Genomic DNA, 22,283 nt, shown 5'->3' on the forward strand with positions numbered 1-22,283 from the left:
GGTTGCGTTGAAAAAAGTAACTCTTCCTATACGTTCAATGCATTTTCCCGCAAAAGTGGTTAAACTGCGTTTACTTGCGTTTACCCTCAAATACACCACTGGAAGAGATATGAGAGCGAGAGAGCAGCGGCAGAAGTGAGGGGTGGGGGAGAGGGAGGGAGGGAGGGAGGGGAAGGGATGGAGAGCAAGAGAGAGGCTGACCTGGTGTGTGGAAAGGTGGGAAACAGAGAAGGAGAGAGACAGATAGTGGTAGTAGGTGGCTTACTTGGTAGATGTGATTGAGTTTGAGGTGCTTGAGCAGCAGCAGCAGAAGTGCAGAGATGGCCTTGACGATGATCTCCTTATGTCTGTTCACGTCAATACCCAGCTTCATGCTCTGGAGGACCGTGATTCTGCCATCACACACACACACCTTTTATGTGATTCATAGCAACAACTTCCCTTGTGTTGGGATCTATTTTCTTATAGTTAGATGTGATGCCTAGCTTAAAAAGAATACATAAATGATTAAACATAATAGGTTTGTGCTGTACTGATATAGATTGTTTAACATAACAAGCTGTGACTAATGTGAGGAACCGTTAGGGGGGAGGCTGAGATAGACTTGTGACACACACATACACACTGCCTCTTTGTTAAACCGCTCAAGGACATGTGTACTGCAACAATGAAGAAGAAGAAACTATGTCTGAGGTTGCTGACTCTCGAGACAAGTTGCAAAAATAACTAATGCCCGGCAACAGTGAAGCGCCAAGGGTCTGGGACCAGCCTGTGCGCCAACGATAGGCTGAGTAAGTTTAAACCACGCTCAGCCTCTACTCTGACAGGCCCGCTTTGAACGGGAACTATCTCTGTCAGAGTATTAAAATAATAACTTTGGGTTGGGACAGTTAGTTCTCTGTTTTGCCCTGCGAGGTGTTACAGTGAACCCGTATATACGAAAATTGCATTTACCATTTATTCGCTTGACTAATTATATTAATAAAAAAGCTGAGAATATATTCAGTGACTTAGTGTTAAATTCTGTTCTGATACCAGATTCGAATTACGCAACTTAACACTTGACATGATAAATCTATAGTCATTCACTTTATTTCTGAACAAACTGAATTCATTTCCTTCTTATTGCCATCTCTCAACTTAAGCCTGAACAGCAAAGATGACCGTGAGGGAACAAGGAGAGGCACAAATCTTTTACACTTACGGCATCTCCTCTGGCAGCACATCAGCCAGTATATTGATGGAGTCTGTCTTGGCCTTGGAGGTAGGTGCTGCAGCCAGCAGCAGCTTCAGAAGGGCAATCTGATAAATACAACATGGGTTTTAGCTTTCAACCTCTCAGCTCTGAAACATTACAGGCCTATACAGCAAATACTTCTTAAAAATCTACAGTGCAGGCAAGATTTTCGAGACGCAAAATAAGATGATGCCATGTGAAGTGTCTTGGTGGAGCAGAATATAATGGTAGATGTCCTCACCACATACTGAGACAGGTTAGGAAGCATTCCCAGATACAGGATCTCTGTTGGGGTCTCATCCACATCCTCTTCTCCCTGACCAACACAACACCACACAATATGAGTTACACACGGTTTATAGTCATCTTGTTTCCATTCACAAAGCCCTGTTCCAACACTTAGAAAATGAAGGATCATATTATTATGTTACCAGGTTAGTCTTATTGAGATTCAAAATCTATTTTACAAAATAGAAACACAAAGTTTCATTACAAAGACACATTTACAACATAAAACACAAAGCACTACAGTTTAAAAATACAAATGTAGACATTGAGCAGACAAGATGCTTTGGGGAGGTGTGGTGCAACTAGGGGTCAAAACATTGATAGCCCCCCCACTTCATTGTCCAGTATAGTTTTAGCATAGTGTTAAACTCATTCAAATAGAGGAGCTCCTGTAATTTCTTATAAAGTCAACAGTAAGAAGCGTCACTGACCAGGGTCATGGGGCACTGTTGAAGATCCTCTTCCCTCTTGATCTGCATCTCGGCTATGGAGACATATTTGTGCTGGAGGGAAAAGAGAGCATGGGGTTGGATATGGGGATTTAGCCTATACTCCACCACCGCACAATATAAAGCACTATGAGAATTAGTGAAAAGCACTTCATAACCACAATCCATTCCATTCTATTCCACTTCACACCTTTTCAATGAGACATCACCATGGCGATATACTATAGTATTCTGACATCATCACTTGTCAGGCAGTGCCCAATGTGTATACAGAAGAGGCTTTTAACGGGCGTTAATTAGACTTCACAGATTGACACACAGAAGGGCATTCCTCAGTGTAAGGGTGTTTCACAGTCAGTTCAAACACACAATTGATTTCTAAGTGGGATGTCAATGTCCAGGGATATTGACTAGCTGGTCAAATAAACGTCAATACTTCATCACCAGTGTAACACTCGATCCTGGTGGAGAGAGAGGAATGGAGGGATTCAGATGAGAGGGGGTGTGGGTGAGAGGATAGAGGAGGAATGATAAGAGGGATTTCTCTCCTCCTTACCTGTTTAAGGGTCTTCACACTCTCGTGTATGGGTCTAGGAAGACCGACCAGTGTCTCTGTGTCACTACAAAACATACATAGCACCAGTCAGCACAGCAACAGAGAGAGAACATTCACTGGCACTGCAATAACTATGACCACACATGACAGTGTACTACATGGAGCGAGCCTTTCAGATAGAACACAGTGATAGTGACACTCACTTTCCCAGAGTGAAGCCAATGAACTTGTTCCTGCTGGTCTCCAGGAAGTGCTCGATGTCTTTCTCTCTGTGGAGAGAGACAGACATACAGACAGACAGACAGACAGAAAGGGGAGGAGCTGGTCAGGCATCTCAAATCACCTGAAGCCTGCTGCACCTCACTAACCCCCTGTCTGAGATCCACATTCTCACTGATCACACTACTAGACCTACTGGGTTTCCTAGTCTGGCTTCCCAGGCTTGTAGCGATACTATCCAAACAGACTGCTCAAAGACATACGGCTGCTAACCAGATGATGCATCTTCTCACACTTTGCTGAAATGTTAACCACAGACATCCATCTTAGGGCGTTTACACACACACTTTAGTGTTAACTCTTGCCCCTTCTGTGTTTGCAGATCTGAAGGGATTGGATAGGTGTAATATAGCTGAAGCTCCCCAAAAACCATCGGAAGGCAGGGTGGATCTATCACCTTATTGCTTACCTCAGATCTGCAAACTCAAGGGATAACATTTTCAAAAAATGTTTTGTTATTTACACACACACTGCTTAAAGCCTCATCAGTCACGCTCGATGCTGCCTCTGTACTCTGTGGGATATTGGGATCTGGAACTCTGCCTCATGCGCTAAATCAGCCCAGCGCTACGCTATGGCTCAAGGGTAAACGCGCACACGCACACACACACACACACACACACACACACACACACACACACGTCTGTTGGGGTGAATAATACATGAGTTTACAGATAATGAGTAGAGGATGATAAGCGCTGAGACTGGATCGCTCGCGGCCCTCCTTTCCTTGCCTCCCCTGTCTCCCTCTGTCCTCTCGGTCTTATCCACACAGCTGCATTATCCATGTCCCCAAGTCTACACACACACACACACACTGGAGAGATAGGCCACTTTCACTAATGTGTAGACAGCTGGCTGTTACTTTATGAGTGACTGAGGTGGGTTACTTTGAGTCCTCCTGAACAGAGGGGGCACTATCAGCAGCATGAGTGTGTAGAATAACAAAACATTTTTTGAAAATGTTATCCCTTGAGTTTGCAGATCTGAGGTAAGCAATAAGGTGATAGATCCACCCTGCCTTCCGATGGTTTTTGGGGAGCTTCAGCTATATTACACCTATCCAATCCCTTCAGATCTGCAAACACAGAAGGGGCAAGAGTTATGGCGAGGGGCTAGAGGTTTGTTTGGAACTGGGCCTCCCAGTCTTACCTGACTTTGGGAGCCCAGGGCAGACCCTTGGGGAGGGATGCCCTCTCAGTGGGGGGTCTGAGCGGGGGCGGTGGGGGTGGTGGTTGAATGATGACATCACGGTCCAGGGGGTCCACCTCGCCCTCGATGCCACTGTCGGCTTCCTCTCCATCCTCCTCCTCGTCGTGTGCGTCGTCGTTCTTAAAGGGGTCGCGCTCGTTGTACGTGTCTAGGCTGTCCTGCTTTACCAGGGGCTGGAACCCAGAACAACCAGCAGGGGGCATGAAAGAGGCCGTCCTCTCATACACACAGGGTTAGGCCCTGGCTTTCCACTTCAACCTCAAGAAATACTCAGACTTACCTACCGTAAGGCTGCACTCCAAGACAAAAGGTTACAGATATTCGCACAAAAAAACCTGAGGAACGTTTGGGCCCGACTCCATATTCAAGCGTTAAACATTCCACTTACATCAGTCATACAACACAAACCCAGTAATCTCAAACCACTTCTATAGTTTTAATGAATGACTGAGGCATTGTCAATGCAACAAGCATCAGGCAGGTGGGGGGGGGGGGTGCATTTAATAGCAGCGAAACACCAGTGCAATGTAACGTATGGTGGTGTGGTGGTAGTAACTAGTCACCAGGTAGAGTGTGTGGTGCTGAGGAGAGCAACAGAGGTGACGGAAGCAGTGTGACCAGCATAGACTTATATCCCATGGAGAACAAGCCATTCAGCTATGTGGTGGGAAAGAAGCTGCAGTGAACTGTTGGCTACAGTGATACTGTGGCAGCTAAACAACCCAGTGGAGATGGAGACTAGAGGAAAGCTCCAAGTCATGTCCGCAGTGACCTCCATGACCACAGCAAGCCCTGTCTCTCTGTACCCACCCATACAGTGCAGAACGCAGTGAAGGAGGACAGAGGATAAAGAGAAGGAGGAAGAGGAGGAGTAGGAAGAGGATAAGGAGGAGGTAGAGGAAGAAGAGGAGGAATAAGAGGAAAAGAAAGAGGTAGAGAAATAGAAGGTGCAAGAACCAGCCCAAGGCAGAGAAAATGCAGAGGGAAAGTGGGTAAAGACCTGCTTCTTGGGAAAGGGACTGTCTCCTTCCAAGCTATCAACAAAGGCACTCTGTAGGGACACAAGGAAGAGGAGGTGGGTTGAGAGCCCGATGAAGTCAGAGCTCTAGTCTAAAAACAGCACAGTTAGGATTAGAGGAAGAAGTTAAAGGAACGAACGTGTCATTCATTCCACTGTCAGGGGAATACAGTATTACAGTATACTGATGGTATGCACATGGTTCCTATTCACATTCTCTACTGCTATAGCCAGGCTGAGCAACCAATGCTTGTTAGCCTCACACACCATGCCCTCTGTAACTGCAGGGGTTTAGTTAGGCTCACTGTTAGAACACATCAGGTGTGTATTCAGTCAAGTGTGAGTCTAACGCACAGGTGTGTGTATGTGAAAAGCTCCAGGAACAGTGTGTGTGTGTGTGTACAGTATGTGCATAATATAATGATTGTATAATACGTACCCTGCGGCTGCGGCGTCCTCTCTTGGCCTGCTGTTGCTGTTCTATGAGCTCCATGGCCGAGGCTGGAGGAGAGGCTGCTCTCATGCTCCGGACCACCTTGATGCTGTCCTCAGGTAGGGGGGGCAGGCTCAGCCTCTCTCTGACTCGAACCTTCATCTCCTGGAGCTCCTCGAAGCCCCCCATTGTGAACTGTAATACACATACACACACAGATTGAGATGGACACATATGCAGAGACAGATGGACACAGAAAGCCATAGAGATGTACACAAACACACATGCACAGAGCTCTATGCAGATATTGGCAAACCAAATTTTCCCAACCCATCAATTCCATTGTGGAATTAGTCTAGCCTGACACTACTTTAACATTCTAACAAGTGTTTTGAATTTACAATAGATGATAACATAATGGTGGATGAAATATCTCTGTTACGAAGCTGCTAGCCTACTAAACGGACAGGTATTTGTGTCTGTGCTGTAGCTTACTGACCAGGATGGTCTTCCAGAGTAGCAGCAGGACCTTCTTCATGGGAAAGTGTGGAGCGTTCATACTGCAGAACTTGGTCACCATGGTGAAGAGTAGCAGGGCAAATGGCTCTCCATTATACAGAGGAGAACCTGAGGTTAGAGGAAAGGGTCAATAGCCAGCACACACATACAGTACACACATGGCACACATACAGCGCACACACTGTAAAAAAATTCCTGTATAATTTACAGTAACTTACTGGCAGCAATTGGCCAGTAAGTTGCTGTAACTTATTTTACAGTACAGCTACTGTAATCAATTTTACGGTACCAAAAGTCAGTTACTGTAATCTAAATTACAGTACCAATTACAATTACAGTATATTACTGTAATTACCCAGTGACATATTAGCCAGTGTTCTTTGCAAGTTTTCATTTTTACATTAAAATGTTGGTCATTTAGCAGGCGCTCTTGTCCTTAGCAACTTACAGTCGGTGCATTCAACCAAGGTTGAGCATTTTTTAAATCAAAGTCATAGCATGTAAAACGTTTCTGTAACCGTTACTGAAAATATTGTTGTAGTTAAGGATATACTGGTCTTCAAAATAATTGTAATTAAAACAAGATATCTTATGATATATCTCTGACTATCTCTGGATAGTGCCAATACATTACTGAGATATTCAGGGTAACTTGATGACAGCTTCCTGTAAATGACTATAATGTCAAAGAAATTAAACACAGTACAATACTGTAAAGGAGACTAATAAACTGTAAGAAAGTAATATTTACAGTATTTTACTGTAATTACAAGGGATTGGAGCAAGAAGGTTGGCTGCTCTGCATTTGTATATTACAGCATATTAATGAATAATAGGTGTTTTATATCACTTGCACTTCTAGAGGCCTAAACAAAGGCTTCCAAACTCGCCGTGATTACAGGGCAAAACAGATCAAATGGACATGGTTAAATATTCAGCCATTAAAGGTTTAAGACCCGCTGCCACTCTGATCTAGTCTGGCAGACACTAGCTCTCGAGCTGTGTAGTCACGTGGGTCACGTCAGCCAGGCTACCTCTGATCTGTTCCCTATATACATTTCATTGTTAGGGAACCACTACCACATATCAGTTAACAAGGTTTGTAGAATTCCTAAAATACAGTATATTACTGTATTCTGTGGGGGTACAGCATTCTCACTAATGGGTGCAACAAACATAGCCTCTTACAAGTCACACATTAACATACTGTATGTTAATGAGCCAGAGACTCTTTCCCCACTCACAACATTAACCCAAGATGCACCATAATTAATTCTGTAAACACATTTAAGGTATTTTACTGTGCATTTCATAGTGTTTTACTGTTGAAATTAAAGAATAGTCTTACAGTGTGCTGTAAAACACAGTTACGGTATTTTACTGTGCATTCTACAGTGTTTTACTGTTGAAATTACAGGAACGTCTTACAGTGCACACACACGCACACACACAAACACAAACCCAGTTCAGTCTTGAAGGCCTCTCTGGCAGTTCTCCACTCTGGCCTGTCGTCCTCTGTCTGCAGACGGATGGTCTCCACCATCAGGTACATGATGCTTAGCAAGACCCTAGTAGAACACAAGATGTCAGAGGTTAGAATGAACAGGTGTGTGCATGTTTGCATCAAGACAAATAGGTCAAGACAAACAGGTCAAGACAAATAGTCTGTAAGCTACTGAGGTAGAACAACTCTCCACTCCAAAAACATAACTATGTGTGTTTGTGCATACATTATGTCTGCCTATGTTTAGTTTGTGTAAATCTGTAAATGTGTATGTGTGCATACTTAATACTCTTGTACACCTTTCCACATGCACTAATGCATCAGCCTAAATCACCCTACAGTAATTAAACAACGTTAGCGAGGCAGTGTCCCGTGCATTAACGCCTTGATTCAGACGGAAAACAAGCCATAATGGCCTCCATTTTCTACAAGCTATTAGGACGGGTTATTTGGTTTCCCACTCTATTAGGACAGATCTGTTCTCACAACAGATCATTACTGGGGGAGGCACACAGAGAGCTGCCTAGAAAGAGTGGTAGAGATGGGATGGGAGGAACAGGTGAGGGTGGTAGGTAGTTATCAGTCTATGGAGTTCAGTGAGGGATTGACTGTACAGTCTGGTACACTGGTACTTTAGAGTCTGGGCTGAACTGGTACTTGAGACTCTGGGCTGGGGGGGTGAAATGTCAAGTGATTGCTGGAGTAGTGGGGTTGAAAACCACTACTTGGCTTGGCTGATTGGGGGACTGCTGTAAACATCAGTGAGGTGTAAAGATGCTCACCTGAGTTCTGTGCTGTCCGCCAGAGAGATGGCAGGTTTCCTCACTGCACTGCTGCAGGCTTGGTTGTTACTGTCGAACACAGAAGCAGTTTAGCATACATACAGTACAAATCGTACCACACCACAGCTAAACATAACAGACTAGAGATATCGCTAATGACTAGGACCTGGTCAGGTCATGGGGTCAGGAAGTTCTCATTTCCTATAACTGCAGTGACAAAGACTAGAATGGCGATGGAATGTATAGTGGCTGTTTTATGGGCTCCTGACCAATTCTGCTATTTTGTGTGTTTTTTTGCGCTGATCTTAACTTTGTTTGTATATAATGTTTTCCGTCATCGTTTCCTATGACCGAAAAGAGCTTCTGGACATCAGAACAGCAATCACCAACCTCGATTTGGATGAAGATTTCTACTTCAACGAGTCGGCGGCTCAGGACATACTGCTCACCCCAGACCAGGCCCTATTCCCCGACACTCGGAAAATAATATAGAGGCAGACGTGCCGGCACCCTGATGAAACTACGGCAGCGTGTAAATAAACCGCCTCTACCCTCTGTTCTATTGGCAAATGTACAATCACTGGAGAACAAACTGGACGAGCTTCGTTCGAGACTATCCCATCAACGGGACCTGAGGTATTGTAATAATATAATAATAATATGCCATTTAGCAGATGCTTTTATCCAAAGCGACTTACAGTCATGTGTGCATAAATGTTTACGTATGGGTGGTCCCGGGGATCGAACCCACTACCCTGGCGTTACATGCGCCATGCTCTACCAATTGAGCTACAGAGGACCACCCATAAGTAAAAATTTATGTTTCTCGGAAACTTGGCTGAACAAGGACATGGATGATATAAATCTATCTGGCTTTTCTATCTAGGTGGTGTGTGTCTCTTTGTTAACAACAGCTGGTGCACAATCTCTAATATTAAAGGAAGTCTTGAGGTTCTGCTCGCCTGAGTTAGAATACCTCATGATAAACTGGAGACCATACTATTTACCAAGAGAGTTTTCATCTATATTTTTCTTGATGTCGATTTAACACCACAAACCAATGCTGGCATTAAAACCGCACTCAATGAGCTGTATAGATCCATAAAACAACAAGTAAATGCTCATCCAGAGGCAGCGCTCCAATTGGCCGGTGATTTTAATGCATGAAAACTAAAATCCATCTAATCTAATTTCTACCAGCATGTCACCTGTGCAACTAGAGGCGAAAAAAACTCTAGATCACCTTTACTCCACACATAGAGACGCATACAAAGCTCTCCCTCAACCTCCATATTGCAAATCTGACCATAACTCCATCCTCCTGATTCCAAGCAAAAACTCAAACAGGAAGTACCAGTGACGGAAGTGGTCCGATGAAATGAATGCTAAGCTACAGAACTGTTTCGCTAGCACAGACTGGAATTGGTTCCGAGACTCATCCGATGGCATTTTCAGAGTTTACCATATCAGTCACCGGCTTCATTAATAAGTGCATCAACGACGTCGTCCCCACAGTGACCGTACGTACATATCCCAACCAGAAGCCATGGATTAAAGGCAACATCCGCACTGTGCTAAAGGCTAGAGCTGCCACTTTCAAGGCGCGGGACACTAACCCGGATGGTTATAAGAAATCCCGCTATGCCCTCCGACGTACCATCAAACAGGCAAAGTGTCAATACAGGCCTAAGATCGAATCCTATTATACCGGCTCTGATGCTCATCGGATATGGCAGGGCTTACAAACTATCAGGGATTACAAAGGGAAACCGAGCCACTAGCTGCCCAGTGTCGCGAGCCTACCAGACAAGCTACAGTTGAAGTCGGAAGTTTACATACACCTTAGCCAAATACATTTAAACTTTTTCACAATTCCTGACATTTAATCCTAGTAAAAATTCCCTGTCTTAGGTCAGTTAGGATCACCACTTTATTTTAAGAATGTGAAATGTCAGAATAATAGTAGAGAGAATGATTTCTTTCAGCTTTTATTTATTTAATCACATTCCCAGTGGGTCAGAAGTTTACATACACTCAATTAGTATTTGGTAGCATTTCCTTTAAATTGTTTAACTTGGGTCAAACGGTTCGGGTAGCCTTCCACAAGCTTCCCACAATAAGTTGGGTGAATTTTGGCCCATTCCTCCTGACAGAGCTGGTGTAACTGAGTCAGGTTTGTAGGCCTCCTTGCTCGCACACGCTTTTTCAGTTCTGCCCACACATTTTCTATAGGATTGAGGTCAGGGCTTTGTGATGGCCACTCCAATACCTTGATTTTGTTGTCCTTAAGCCATTTTCCCACAACTTTGGAAGTATGCTTGGGGTCATTGTCCATTTGGAAGACCCATTTGCGACCAATCTTTAACTTCCTGACTGATGTCTTGAGATGTTGCTTCAATATATCCACAAAATGTTCCTTCCTCATGATGCCATCTATTTTGTGAAGTGCACCAGTCCCTCCTGCAGCAAAGCACCCCCACAGCATGATGCTGCCACCCCCGTGCTTCACGGTTGGGATGGTGTTCTTCAGCTTGCAAGCGTTCCCCTTTTTCCTCCAAACATAACGATGGTCATTATGGCCAAACAGTTCTATTTTTGTTTCATCACACCAGAGGACATTTCTCCAAAAAGTACGATCTTTGTCCCCATGTGCAGTTGCAAACCGTAGTCTGGCTTTTTTATGGCGGTTTTGGAGCAGTGGCTTCTTCCTTGCTGAGCGGCCTTTCAGGTTATGTCAATATAGGACTCGTTTTCCTGTGGATATAGATACTTTTGTACCTGTTTCCTCCAGCATCTTCACAAGGTCCTTTGCTGTGTTTCTGGGATTGATTTGCACTTTTCGCACCAAAGTACGTTCATCTCTAGGACACAGAATGCGTCTCCTTCCTGAGCGGTATGACGGCTACGTGGTCCCATGGTGTTTATACTTGCATACTATTGTTTGTACAGATGAACGTGGTACCTTCAGGCGTTTGGAAATTACTCGCAAGGATGAACCAGACTTGTGGAGGTCTACCATTTTTTTTCTGAGGTCTTGGCTGATTTCTTTTGATTTTCCCATGATGTCAAGCAAAGAGGCACTGCGTTTGAAGGTAGGCCTTGAAATACATCCAGAGGTACACCTCCAATTGACTCAAATTTGGTCAATTAGCCTATGAGAAGCTTCTAAAGCCATGACATCAGTTTCTGGAATTTTCCAAGCTGTTTAAAGGCACAGTCAACTTAGTTAATGTACACTTCTGACCCACTGGAATTGTGATACAGTGAATTATAAGTGAAATAATTTGTCTGTAAACAATTGTTGGAAAAATTACTTGTGTCATGCACAAAGTAGATGTCCTAACCGACTTGCCAAAGCTATAGTTTGTTAACAAGACATTTGTGGAGTGGTTGAAAAACGAGTTTTAATGACTCCAACCTAAGTGTATGTAAACTTCCGACTTCAAATGTAAATGCCTTCTATGCTCGCTTTGAGGCAAGCAACACTGAACCATGAGTGAGAGGACCAGCTGTTCCAGACGATTGTGTGATCACCCTCCCCGTAGCCGATGTGAGTAAGACATTTAAACAGGTTAACTAACATTCACAAGGCCGCAGGGCCAGACGGATTACCAGGACGCGTAGTCAGAGCATGCGCTGACCAGCTGGCAAGTGTCTTCACTGACATTTTAAACTTCTTCCTGACCCAGTCTGTAATTGTCACGGTTTCGGCCGAGGCTGCTCCTCCTCCTGGTTCGGGCAGGCTTCGGCGTTCGCCGTCCCCGGAATACTAGCTGCCACCGTTGTATGTTTCGTGTGTTGATTGCTTTGGTCTGTCTGGTACACCTGTGTCTGTTTGTGTCCTAATTACGTGTCCTATAAGTTCCCTGTTTTGTGTTAGTTATATTGTGTGTTGTTGTCCGCGTGTCTTTTGAGCTGCGTGTTTTGCGCTCTTCATGGTATTTGTTTTACGCATGTTGCGTACTGTTTCTCGCCTCTGTATTTTCGAGGTCGTGTATGGATTATTGTACACTTTACTAATAGTAAAGTTTGTTGGACTAAACCTCTGTGTCCTGCGCCTGACTCCTCATCACATCCACATCGGTACCATACTGACAGAACAACACACCACTTATGGAGTCAGCAGGATCAGCGATGACAGCCTGGTCACTAGAAGAACGGCTCAGTCAGCAGGACTCCATGATCCGGCAACTGGAGGCCGTTCTAGGCGAGGTGTCCAACACTCTGCACCGGTTGGCTAGTGGAGAGGTGCCCACGTCCACATACACCATCCCATCGCCACCGGTCAATCCTCCTCTCTCAGCGCCGGAACCCAGTGGTATTCGGCTCTCGCTCCCAAGGGCATATGACGGTTCTGCAGCCGGGTGTCAGGGGTTCCTCCTGCAGATAGAACTATACCTGGCTACTATACACCCAGCGCCCTCGGGATACGAAGCGTCTCCGCCCTCATCTCCTGTCTATCCGGTAAGGCGTTGGAATGGGCCAACGCCGAATGGAGGAGAATAGACGCAGCTACCATCACCTACGCTGAGTTCTCCCGCCGCTTCCGGGCAGTCTTCGATCACCCACCTGAAGGGAAGGCGGCGGGGAGCGTCTGTTCTACCTCCGACAGGAGAAGAGGAGCGCACAGGAGTTCGCACTGGAGTTCCGGACGTTAGCTGCGGATGCGGGATGGAATGAGAGGGCCCTCATCGACCAGTACCGGTGTAGCCTGCGAGAGGACGTTCGTCGTGAGCTGGCCTGCAGGGACACCAACCTATGCTTCGACCAGCTGGTGGACATCTCCATCCGGCTTGACACCCTGTTGGCCACCCGCGGACGTCCCGAGTGGGGGTCGTCCATTCCATCCTCCAGCACCTCCGAGCCAATTCCTATGGAGCTCGGGGGTGCTGGCGCTAGAGAGAGGAGGAGGGAGAACCCGAGGAGGGCCACCCCCTGCACCAACTGTGGCCGTGGAGGACACACCGCGGCCAGGTGCTGGGGAGGGTCTTCTGAGAGAGGGGACAACAGGTCAGGCAACAGAGGGCTCTTATGGAGTGGTCTGCCCAGTGTGTAGGGAGATGTCTAGGTGTTTCCATAGGGGCGACCTCGGTAGAGAGTCCGAACCAAGTGTCCGCACTGCGCATTCCCCCTGAGTATGAGGATTTAGCACTAGCGTTTAGCAAATCGAGGGCAGCACGGCTACCTCCTCATAGACAGGGGGACTGTGCGATAAATCTCCAGACCGGAGCAGCTTTTCCCAGGAGTCATGTGTATCCCCTGTCTCAAGAGGAAACTGCGGCTATGGAGACTTACATAGCCGAGTCCTTGGCACAGGGATACATACGGCCCTCTACTTCTCCGGTCTCCTCGAGTTTCTTCTTTGTGAAGAAGAAGGATGGGGGATTGCGCCCGTGTATTGATTACCGTAGTCTCAATCAGATCACAGTAAAATACAGTTACCCACTTCCACTGATTGCGACGATGACGGAGTCATTACGCGGAGCGCGGTTCTTCACAAAGTTGGATCTCAGGAGCGCGTACAATTTGGTGCGCATTAGGGAGGGGGATGAATGGAAAACAGCATTTAGCACCACCTCGGGTCATTACGAGTATCTCGTCATGCCGTACGGGTTAATGAATGCTCCTTCAGTCTTCCAATCCTTTGTTGATGAGATTTTCCGGGACATGCATGGGCAGGGTGTAGTGGTGTACATTGACGACATTCTAGTGTATTCTTCTACACGAGCCGAGCATGTAGCCCAGGTGCGCCGAGTATTGAGACGACTGTTGGAGCATGACTTGTATGTCAAGGCAGAGAAATGCCTGTTCTTCCAGGAGTCCGTCTCTTTTTTGGGTTATCGGTTGTCCGCGTCTGGCGTGGAGATAGAGGTAGATCGGGTATCGGCTGTGCGTAATTGGCAAACTCCAACCACCGTAAAAGAGGTGCAGCGGTTCTTGGGTTTTGCTAATTACTACCGGAGGTTTATCCGGGGCTTTGGACAGGTTGCAGCTCCCATTACGTCCCTGCTAAAGGGGGGTCCGGTGCGCTTGCAGTGGTCAGCTGAGGCGGACAGGGCATTTGTCAAGCTGAAGAACCTGTTCGCCTCGGCCCCGGTGCTGGCGCATCCGGATCCTCTTTGCCTTTCCAAGTAGAGGTGGACGCGTCCGAGACCGGTATTGGGGCAGTCCTGTCACAACGGTCCGGCACGCCACCTAAGCTCCGCCCCTGTGCGTTCTACTCCAAGAAGCTCAGCTCGGCGGAGCGCAATTATGACGTTGGGGACAGGGAGCTGTTAGCTGTAGTCCAGGCCCTAAAGGTGTGGAGGCATTGGCTTGAGGGGGCTCAACACCCTTTTCTCATTCTGACTGATCACCGTAACCTGGAGTACATCCGGGCAGCTAGGAGATTGAACCCTCGTCAGGCTAGGTGGAACATGTTCCTGACCCGGTTTGTTTTTAAGATCACATACATCCCTGGGTCCCAGAACGGTAAGGCAGACGCACTGTCCCGGCAGTATGACACGGAGGAGAGGTCCATTGAGCCTACTTCCATACTGCCGGAGTCTTGTCTGGTGGCTCCGGTAGTATGGGAGGTCGATGCGGAAATCGAGCGGGCGCTGCGTACCGACCCTACTCCCCCGAGTGTCCTGTGGGGCGGACGTACGTTCCGCTCGAGGTTCGTGATCGGCTTATTTCTTGGGCTCATACATCACCCTCCTCTGGACATCCTGGTATTGGTCGGACGGTGCACTGCCTTAGCGTGAAATACTGGTGGCCAACGTTAGCCAGGGATGTGAGGGTTTATGTCTCCTCCTGCTCGGTGTGTGCCCAGTGTAAGGCACCTAGACATTTGCCCAGGGGTAAGTTACATCCTCTGCCCGTTCCACAACGACCATGGTCCCACCTCTCGGTAGATTTTGTGACCGATCTACCCCCTTCCCAGGGTAATACCACCATTTTGGTCGTTGTGGATCGGTTTTCTAAGGCCTGTCGTCTCCTCCCACTGCCGGGTCTCCCTACTGCCCTACAGACCGCCGAGGCCCTCTTTACCCACGTGTTCCGGCACTATGGGGTCCCCGAGGATATTGTGTCCGACCGAGGTCCCCAGTTCACCTCCAGAGTCTGGGGGCTTTCATGGAACGCCTGGGGGTCTCGGTTAGCCTTACCTCGGGGTACCACCCAGAGAGCAATGGGCAGGTTGAACGTGTGAACCAGGATGTGGGTAGGTTTTTGAGGTCCTATTGCCGGGACCGGCCGGAGGAGTGGTCGAGGTATATCCCCTGGGCAGAGATGGCCCAGAACTCTCTCCGCCACTCCTCCACCGGATTAACACCTTTCCAGTGTATTTTAGGGTATCAGCCGGTCCTGGCACCGTGGCACGAGAGCCAGACCGAGGCCCCTGCGGTGGACGAGTGGATTCGGCGCTCGGAAGAGACGTGGGACGCTGCCCATGTCCATCTGCAGCGTGCCATCCGTCAAATCAGAAGGCCAGCGCCGATCGCCACCGCAGTGAGGGGCCGGTGTACGCACCGGGAGATCGAGTCTGGCTCTCGACTCGAAACCTGCCCCTCCGCCTGCCCTGCTGGAAGCTGGGTCGGCGGTTTGTGGGGCCCTTCAAAGTCCTGAGAAGATTGAACGAGGTGTGTTACAGATTACAACTGCCTATTGAGTACAAAAATATTAACCCCTCGTTCCATGTGTCTCTTCTCAGGCCGGTGGTAGCTGGTCCACTCCAAGAGGAGGAGATAGGAGAGACCCCTCCACCCCCTTTGGACATCGAGGGGGCACCGGCGTACAGGGTCCGGACTATATTGGACTCGAGGCGCCGGAGGAGTGGTCTCCAGTATCTCGTGGAGTGGGAGGGGTACGGTCCGGAGGAACGGTGCTGGGTGCCTAGGAGGGACATCCTCGACCCATCCCTCCTGACAGAGTTCCACCGTGGGCATCCCACGCGCCCGGGTCTGCGTCCTCCTGGCCGTCCCTGAGACCGGGGTCGACGCACGGCTGGAGCCGCGCGTCAAGGGGGGGGGTACTGTCACGGTTTCGGCCGAGGCTGCTCCTCCTCCTGGTTCGGGCAGGCTTCGGCGTTCGCCGTCCCCGGAATACTAGCTGCCACCGTTGTATGTTTCGTGTGTTGATTGCTTTGGTCTGTCTGGTACACCTGTGTCTGTTTGTGTCCTAATTACGTGTCCTATAAGTTCCCTGTTTTGTGTTAGTTATATTGTGTGTTGTTGTCCGCGTGTCTTTTGAGCTGCGTGTTTTGCGCTCTTCATGGTATTTGTTTTACGCATGTTGCGTACTGTTTCTCGCCTCTGTATTTTCGAGGTCGTGTATGGATTATTGTACACTTTACTAATAGTAAAGTTTGTTGGACTAAACCTCTGTGTCCTGCGCCTGACTCCTCATCACATCCACATCGGTACCATACTGACAGTAATACCTACATGTTTTAAACAGACCACCATAGTTCCTGTGCCCAAGAACACCAAGGTAACCTGTCTAAATGACTTTCGCCTCGTAGCACTCACATCTGCAGCCGTGAAATGCTTTGAAAGGCTGGTCATGGCTCACATCAACACCATCATCCCAGACACCCTGGACCCACTCCAATTCACATTCCACCCAAACAGATCCACTGATGACACAATCTCTATTGCACTCCACAATGCCCTTTCCCACTTGGACAAACGGAACACCTACAGTTGAAGTCAGAAGCTTACATACACTTAGGTTGGAGTTATTAAAACAAATTTTTCAACAAATTATTTCGCTTATAATTCACTGTATCACAATTCCAGTGGGTCAGAAGTTTACATAACCTAAGTTGACTGTGCCTTTAAACAGCTTGGAAAATTCCAGAAAATGATGTCATGGCTTTAGAAGCTTCTGATAGGCTAATTGACATCATTTGAGTCAATTGGAGGTGTACCTGTGGATGTATTTCAAGGCCTACCTTCAAACTCAGTGCCTCTTTGCTTGACATCATGGGAAAATCAAAAGAAATCAGCCAAGACCTCAGAAAAAAAATTGTAGACCTCCACAAGTCTGGTTCATCCTTGAGAGCAATTTCCAAATGCCTGAAGGTACCACGTTCATCTGTACAAATAATAGTACGCAAGTATAAACACCATGGGACCACGCAGCCGTCATACCGCTCAGGAAGGAGACGCGTTCTGTCTCCTAGAGATGAACGTACTTTGATGCAAAAAGTGCAAATCAATCCCAGAACAACAGCAAAGGACCTTTTGAAGATGCTGGAGGAAACAGGTACAAAACTATCTATATCCACAGTAGAACGAGTCCTATATCGACATAACCTGAAAGGCCGCTCAGCAAGGAAGAAGCCACTGCTCCAAAACCGCCATAAAAAAGCCAGACTACGGTTTGCAACTGCACATGGGGACAAAGATCGTACTTTTTGGAGAAATGTCCTCTGGTCTGATTAAACAAAAATAGAACTGTTTGGCCATAATGACCATCATTATGTTTGGAGGGAAAAGGGGGACGCTTGCAAGCCGAAGAACACCATCCCAACCATCATGAGGAAGGAAAATGATGTGGATATATTGAAGGAACATCTCAAGACATCAGTCAGGAAGTTAAAGCTTGGGGTCTTCCAAATGGACAATGACCCCACGCATACTTCCAAAATTGTGGCAAAATGGCTTAAGGACAACAAAATCAAGGTATTGGAGTGGCCATCACAAAGCCCTGACCTACAAAATATGTGGGCAGAACTGAAAAAGCGTGTGCGAGCAAGGAGGCCTACAAACCTGACTCAGTTACACCAGCTCTGTCAGGAGGAATGGGCCAAGATTCACCCAACTTATTGTGGGAAGCTTGTGGAAGGCTACCCGAACCATTTGACCCAAGTTAAACAATTTAAAGGCAATGCTACCAAATACTAATTGAGTGTATGTAAACTTCTGACCCACTGGGAATGTGATGAAAGAAATAAAAGCTGAAAGAAATCATTCTCTCTACTATTATTCTGACATTTCACATTCTTAAAATAAAGTGGTGATCCTAACTGACCTAAGACAGGGAATTTTTACTAGGATTAAATGTCAGGAATTGTGAAAAACTGAGTTTAAATGTATTTGGCTAAGGTGTATGTAAACTTCCGACTTCAACTGTACGTGAGAATGTGGTTCATTGACTACATCTCAGTGTTCAACACCATAGTGCCCTCCAAGCTCATAATTTTTCACATTTACATTTTTGTAATTTAGCAGATGCTCTTATCCAGAGCAACTAACAGTAGTGAGTACATACATTTTCGTAATGGTCCCCCATGGGAATCGAACCCACAACCCTGGCGTTGCAAGTGCCACGCGCTGCCAACTGAGCCACACGGGACCGATCATCACTAAGCTAAGGACCCTGGAACTGAACACCTCCCTCTGCAACTGGATCCTGAACTTCCTGATGACACGCCCCCAGGTGGCGAGGGTAGGAAACAACACATCCACCACGCTGACCCTCAAAACGGGGTCCCCTCAGGGGTGTGTGCTTAGTCCCCTCCTGTACTCCCTGTTCACCCACGACTGTGTGGACGATCACGACTCTAACACCATCATGAAGTTTGCCGACGACACGACAGTGGTAGGCCTGATCACCGACGACAATGAGACAGCATATAGGGAGGAGGTCAGAGACCTGGCAGTGTGGTGCCAGGTCAACAACCTCTCACTCCACGTCAGCAAGACAAAGGAGCTGATCGTGGACTGCAGGAAACGGAGGACCGAGCACGCCCCCATTCACATCGAAGGGGCTGTTGTGGAGCGGGTCAAGAGCTTGAAGTTCCTATGTGTCCACATCACTAAGGATGTATCATGGTCCAAACACACCAACACAGTCGTGAAGAGGGCACGACAACACCTCTTCCCTCTCAGGAGGCTGAAAATATTTGGCATGGGCCCTCAGATCCTCAAAATGTTCTACAGCTGCACCATCGAGAGCATCTTGACTGGCTGCATCACCACTTGGTATGGCAACTGCTTGGTATGGCATCCGACCGCAAGTGCGTACCGACCAGTACATCACTGGGGCCAAGCTCCCTGCCATCCAGGACCTCTATACCAGGCGGTGTCAGAGGAAGGCCCAAAAAATTGTCAAAGACTCCAGCCACCCAAGTCATAGACTGTTCTCTCTGCTACTGCATGGCAAGCTGTATCGATGCACCAAGTCTGGAACCAACAGGCCCTTGAACAGCTTCTACCCCCAAGCCATAAGACTGCTAAATAGTTAGTTAAATTGTTAACCAAATAGCTACCTGGACTACCTGCATTGACCCTTTTTGCATACATTTGTCTGACTCATCACATACGCTGCTGCTACGGTCTGTCACTTTATTCCTAGTTATATGTACATATCTACCTCAATTCCCTCGTACCCCTGCACATTGACTTTGTACTGTTACCCCTTGACTCCTGAACAGCTAATCATGGCTACCCGGACTATTTGCACTGCCCCCCCACCCCATCCTTTTTACGCTGCTGCTACTCTGTTAATTATTTATGCATAGTCACTTTAACTCTACCCACATGTACATATTACTTCAACTACCTCAACTAGCCGGTGCCCCCGCACATTGACTCTGCACCGGTACCCCCCTGTATATATAGCCTCCCTACTGTTATTTTATTTTACTTCTGCTCTTTTTTTCTCAACACTTTTTTTGTTGTTGTTTTATTTTTACTTTCTTTGTTAAAAATAAATGCACTGTTGGTTAAGGGCTGTAAGTAAGCATTTCACTGTAATGTCTGCACCTGTTGTATTCGGCGCATGTGACCAATAAAATTTGATTTGATTTGATTTGTATATAGCCAAGTTTTCGTTACTCATTGTGTATCTATTATTACTTTTAAAGTTTTTCACTTTTCTATTATTTCTCTATTTTCTTTCTCTCTGCATTGTTGGGAAGGGCCCGTAACTAAGCATTTCACTGTTAGTCCACCCACCCCTGTTGTTTACGAAGCATGTGACGAATAAAATAGTATTTGATTTGATTTGAAGTGAAAAAACATCGTAATCACAACTGAGAATGAACACCAGTGCAGGCAGGATAAATGGCAGAGGAGAAATACAGATAGAGATAATTCCCTGTATGTTTGCTCCGCAGCTTAACAGGTGCTACGAAGTAATAGGGGGCAGCTGCTTGCCTGCTAAGGCTAAGCAGTAGAATCAGAGGTCGACACGAGACCAAGACTAGAGGCGGCAGGCGCAGATAGAGAAGCACATAGACTAAAGGAAGGAAACAAAGCCTTGAAGGCTCTGCCGCCTCGCCAGTGAGCTGTTTGAAGTGTGAATCATAGAGGCCGGTGCCCTCTCTCTCTGCTCTCGCCCTGTGCTCTCTGCTCTTACCCCCCTCACTAAGAGCCAGCAGGTGCCTCCTATCCTACGCTGAGGCGAAGAGGGATGGAAGTGGGAGGTAGGGAGGAAAAGAGAAAGAGAGAATGGTGTATTCATTAATTAACATTTCTGGTGAATGTGTGTGTGTGTTTGTGTGTGCGTGCGTGCGTCTCTCTGCCTGTCTGTGAATGTACGTGTGCATGTACGTGCCTGTGCGTGTTTAATTCTACACTATCCAGGGTCCCTCAGCAACACTCAGCAGGGATTAGCTTGGCCTGGCGGTGACTCTCTCATTAAAGAGGAGCCAGGGGGATGGACAGAAATACCCAATAGAAGAAACAGAACAGGAAGCCATTCCTGGACACTGAGTCATGATGGAGCGGTCTGTCTCCTCTTCACACACACATAGACCCAGAGACCATAGCCTGTACCCCCTCCCACCTCCCCTAGTCACTCCCACCAGGAGAATAATTAAAAATAGATGTTCAGTTCTGTGGCTGCTTTCCTTTTAGTGTAAGAGCTGTTTGAAAAGACACCTGAAATTGTCCGGAGTGTACAAAACATTAAGAACACCTGGTCTTTCCATGACATAGACTGACCAGACGAATCCAGGTGAAAGCTATGATCCCTTATTGATGACACTTGTTAAATCCACTTCAAATCAGTGTAGATGAAGGGGAGGAGACAGGTTAAATAATGATTTTTAAGCCTTGAGACATGGACTGTGTATGTGTACCATTCAGAGGGTGAATGGGCAAGACAAAATATATAAGTGCCTTTGAACGGGGTATGGTAGTAGGTGCCAGGCGCACCGGTTTGTGTGAAGAACTGCAACACTGCTGGGTTTTTCCATGCTGAATAGTTTCCTGTGTGTATCAAGAATGGTCCACCACCTAAAGGACATCCAGCCAACTTGACACAACTGTGGGAAGCATTGGAGTCAACATGGGCCAGCATCCCTATGGAATGCCTTCGACACCTTGTAGAGCCCATGCCCTAATGAATTGAGGCTGTTCTGAGGCAACTCAATATTAGGAAGACTTATCTATGCAGTCACTTTAACTCTACCCACATGTACATATTACCTCAATTACCTCGACTTACCGGTGCCCCCGCACATTGACTCTGTACCGGTACTCCCTGTATATAGCCTCCCTACTGTTATTTTATTTTACTGCTGCTCTTTATTTTTATTTATCTATTTTTTACTTAAAACAAATAAAACAAATAAAAAAGTGTTAACTGCATTGTTGGTTAAGGGCTTGTAAGAAAGCATTTCACTGTAAGGTATACACCTGTTGTATTCGGCGCATGTGGCAAATAAATGTGATTTGATTTGTTCTTAATGTTTTATACACTCAGTGTATATGACTTATTGATGATGCACATACATTTAGGCAGATATTTTCTATTGTATGACAACACACTTTATGTTATGTTTCTGAAAATGTACCTACTGAGATGTTCTAATAAGCCTAAACCTACAGAGCAGTACATTACTTTCCTCTACTGATTTCCCCTGCTGTATCTTTCTCCTACTCCTGGGAACACCTAGTGAGAGTGAATGCTACTGTGTCACGGAGGCTCTCCACACTGCTAAAGCTAACTCTCTCTCCTCTGCTCTCGTCCTTCTAGACCTATCTGCTGCCTTTGATACTGTGAACCATCAG

At 46.8% G+C, this 22,283-nt stretch overlaps 1 protein-coding gene across 4 annotated transcripts in view; it reads right to left on the bottom strand.

The window, feature by feature from the left end:
• The window catches only part of LOC121546250 (striatin-interacting protein 1 homolog), a 38,343-nt gene that overhangs the window by 4,741 nt on the left and 11,319 nt on the right, over window positions 1-22,283 (bottom strand). For 3 of the 4 annotated variants that reach the window (XM_041857394.1, XM_041857392.1, XM_041857395.2), the window contains exons 6-17: window positions 8,278-8,346; window positions 7,453-7,559; window positions 5,972-6,099; window positions 5,479-5,667; window positions 5,022-5,072; window positions 3,962-4,194; window positions 2,734-2,799; window positions 2,531-2,594; window positions 1,957-2,028; window positions 1,479-1,553; window positions 1,205-1,302; window positions 266-392 (exon numbers count right to left, since the gene is read on the bottom strand). In XM_041857394.1, the coding sequence (XP_041713328.1) occupies window positions 266-392; window positions 1,205-1,302; window positions 1,479-1,553; window positions 1,957-2,028; window positions 2,531-2,594; window positions 2,734-2,799; window positions 3,962-4,194; window positions 5,022-5,072; window positions 5,479-5,667; window positions 5,972-6,099; window positions 7,453-7,559; window positions 8,278-8,346 (1,279 nt within the window). The remainder of the gene's footprint in view (window positions 1-265; window positions 393-1,204; window positions 1,303-1,478; window positions 1,554-1,956; window positions 2,029-2,530; window positions 2,595-2,733; window positions 2,800-3,961; window positions 4,195-5,021; window positions 5,073-5,478; window positions 5,668-5,971; window positions 6,100-7,452; window positions 7,560-8,277; window positions 8,347-22,283) is intronic. The other variant, XM_041857393.1, reaches the window with a different exon arrangement.

This window comes from Coregonus clupeaformis, unplaced genomic scaffold (genome assembly GCF_020615455.1).
Source record: "Coregonus clupeaformis isolate EN_2021a unplaced genomic scaffold, ASM2061545v1 scaf0227, whole genome shotgun sequence".
Classification (NCBI taxonomy): domain Eukaryota; kingdom Metazoa; phylum Chordata; class Actinopteri; order Salmoniformes; family Salmonidae; genus Coregonus; species Coregonus clupeaformis.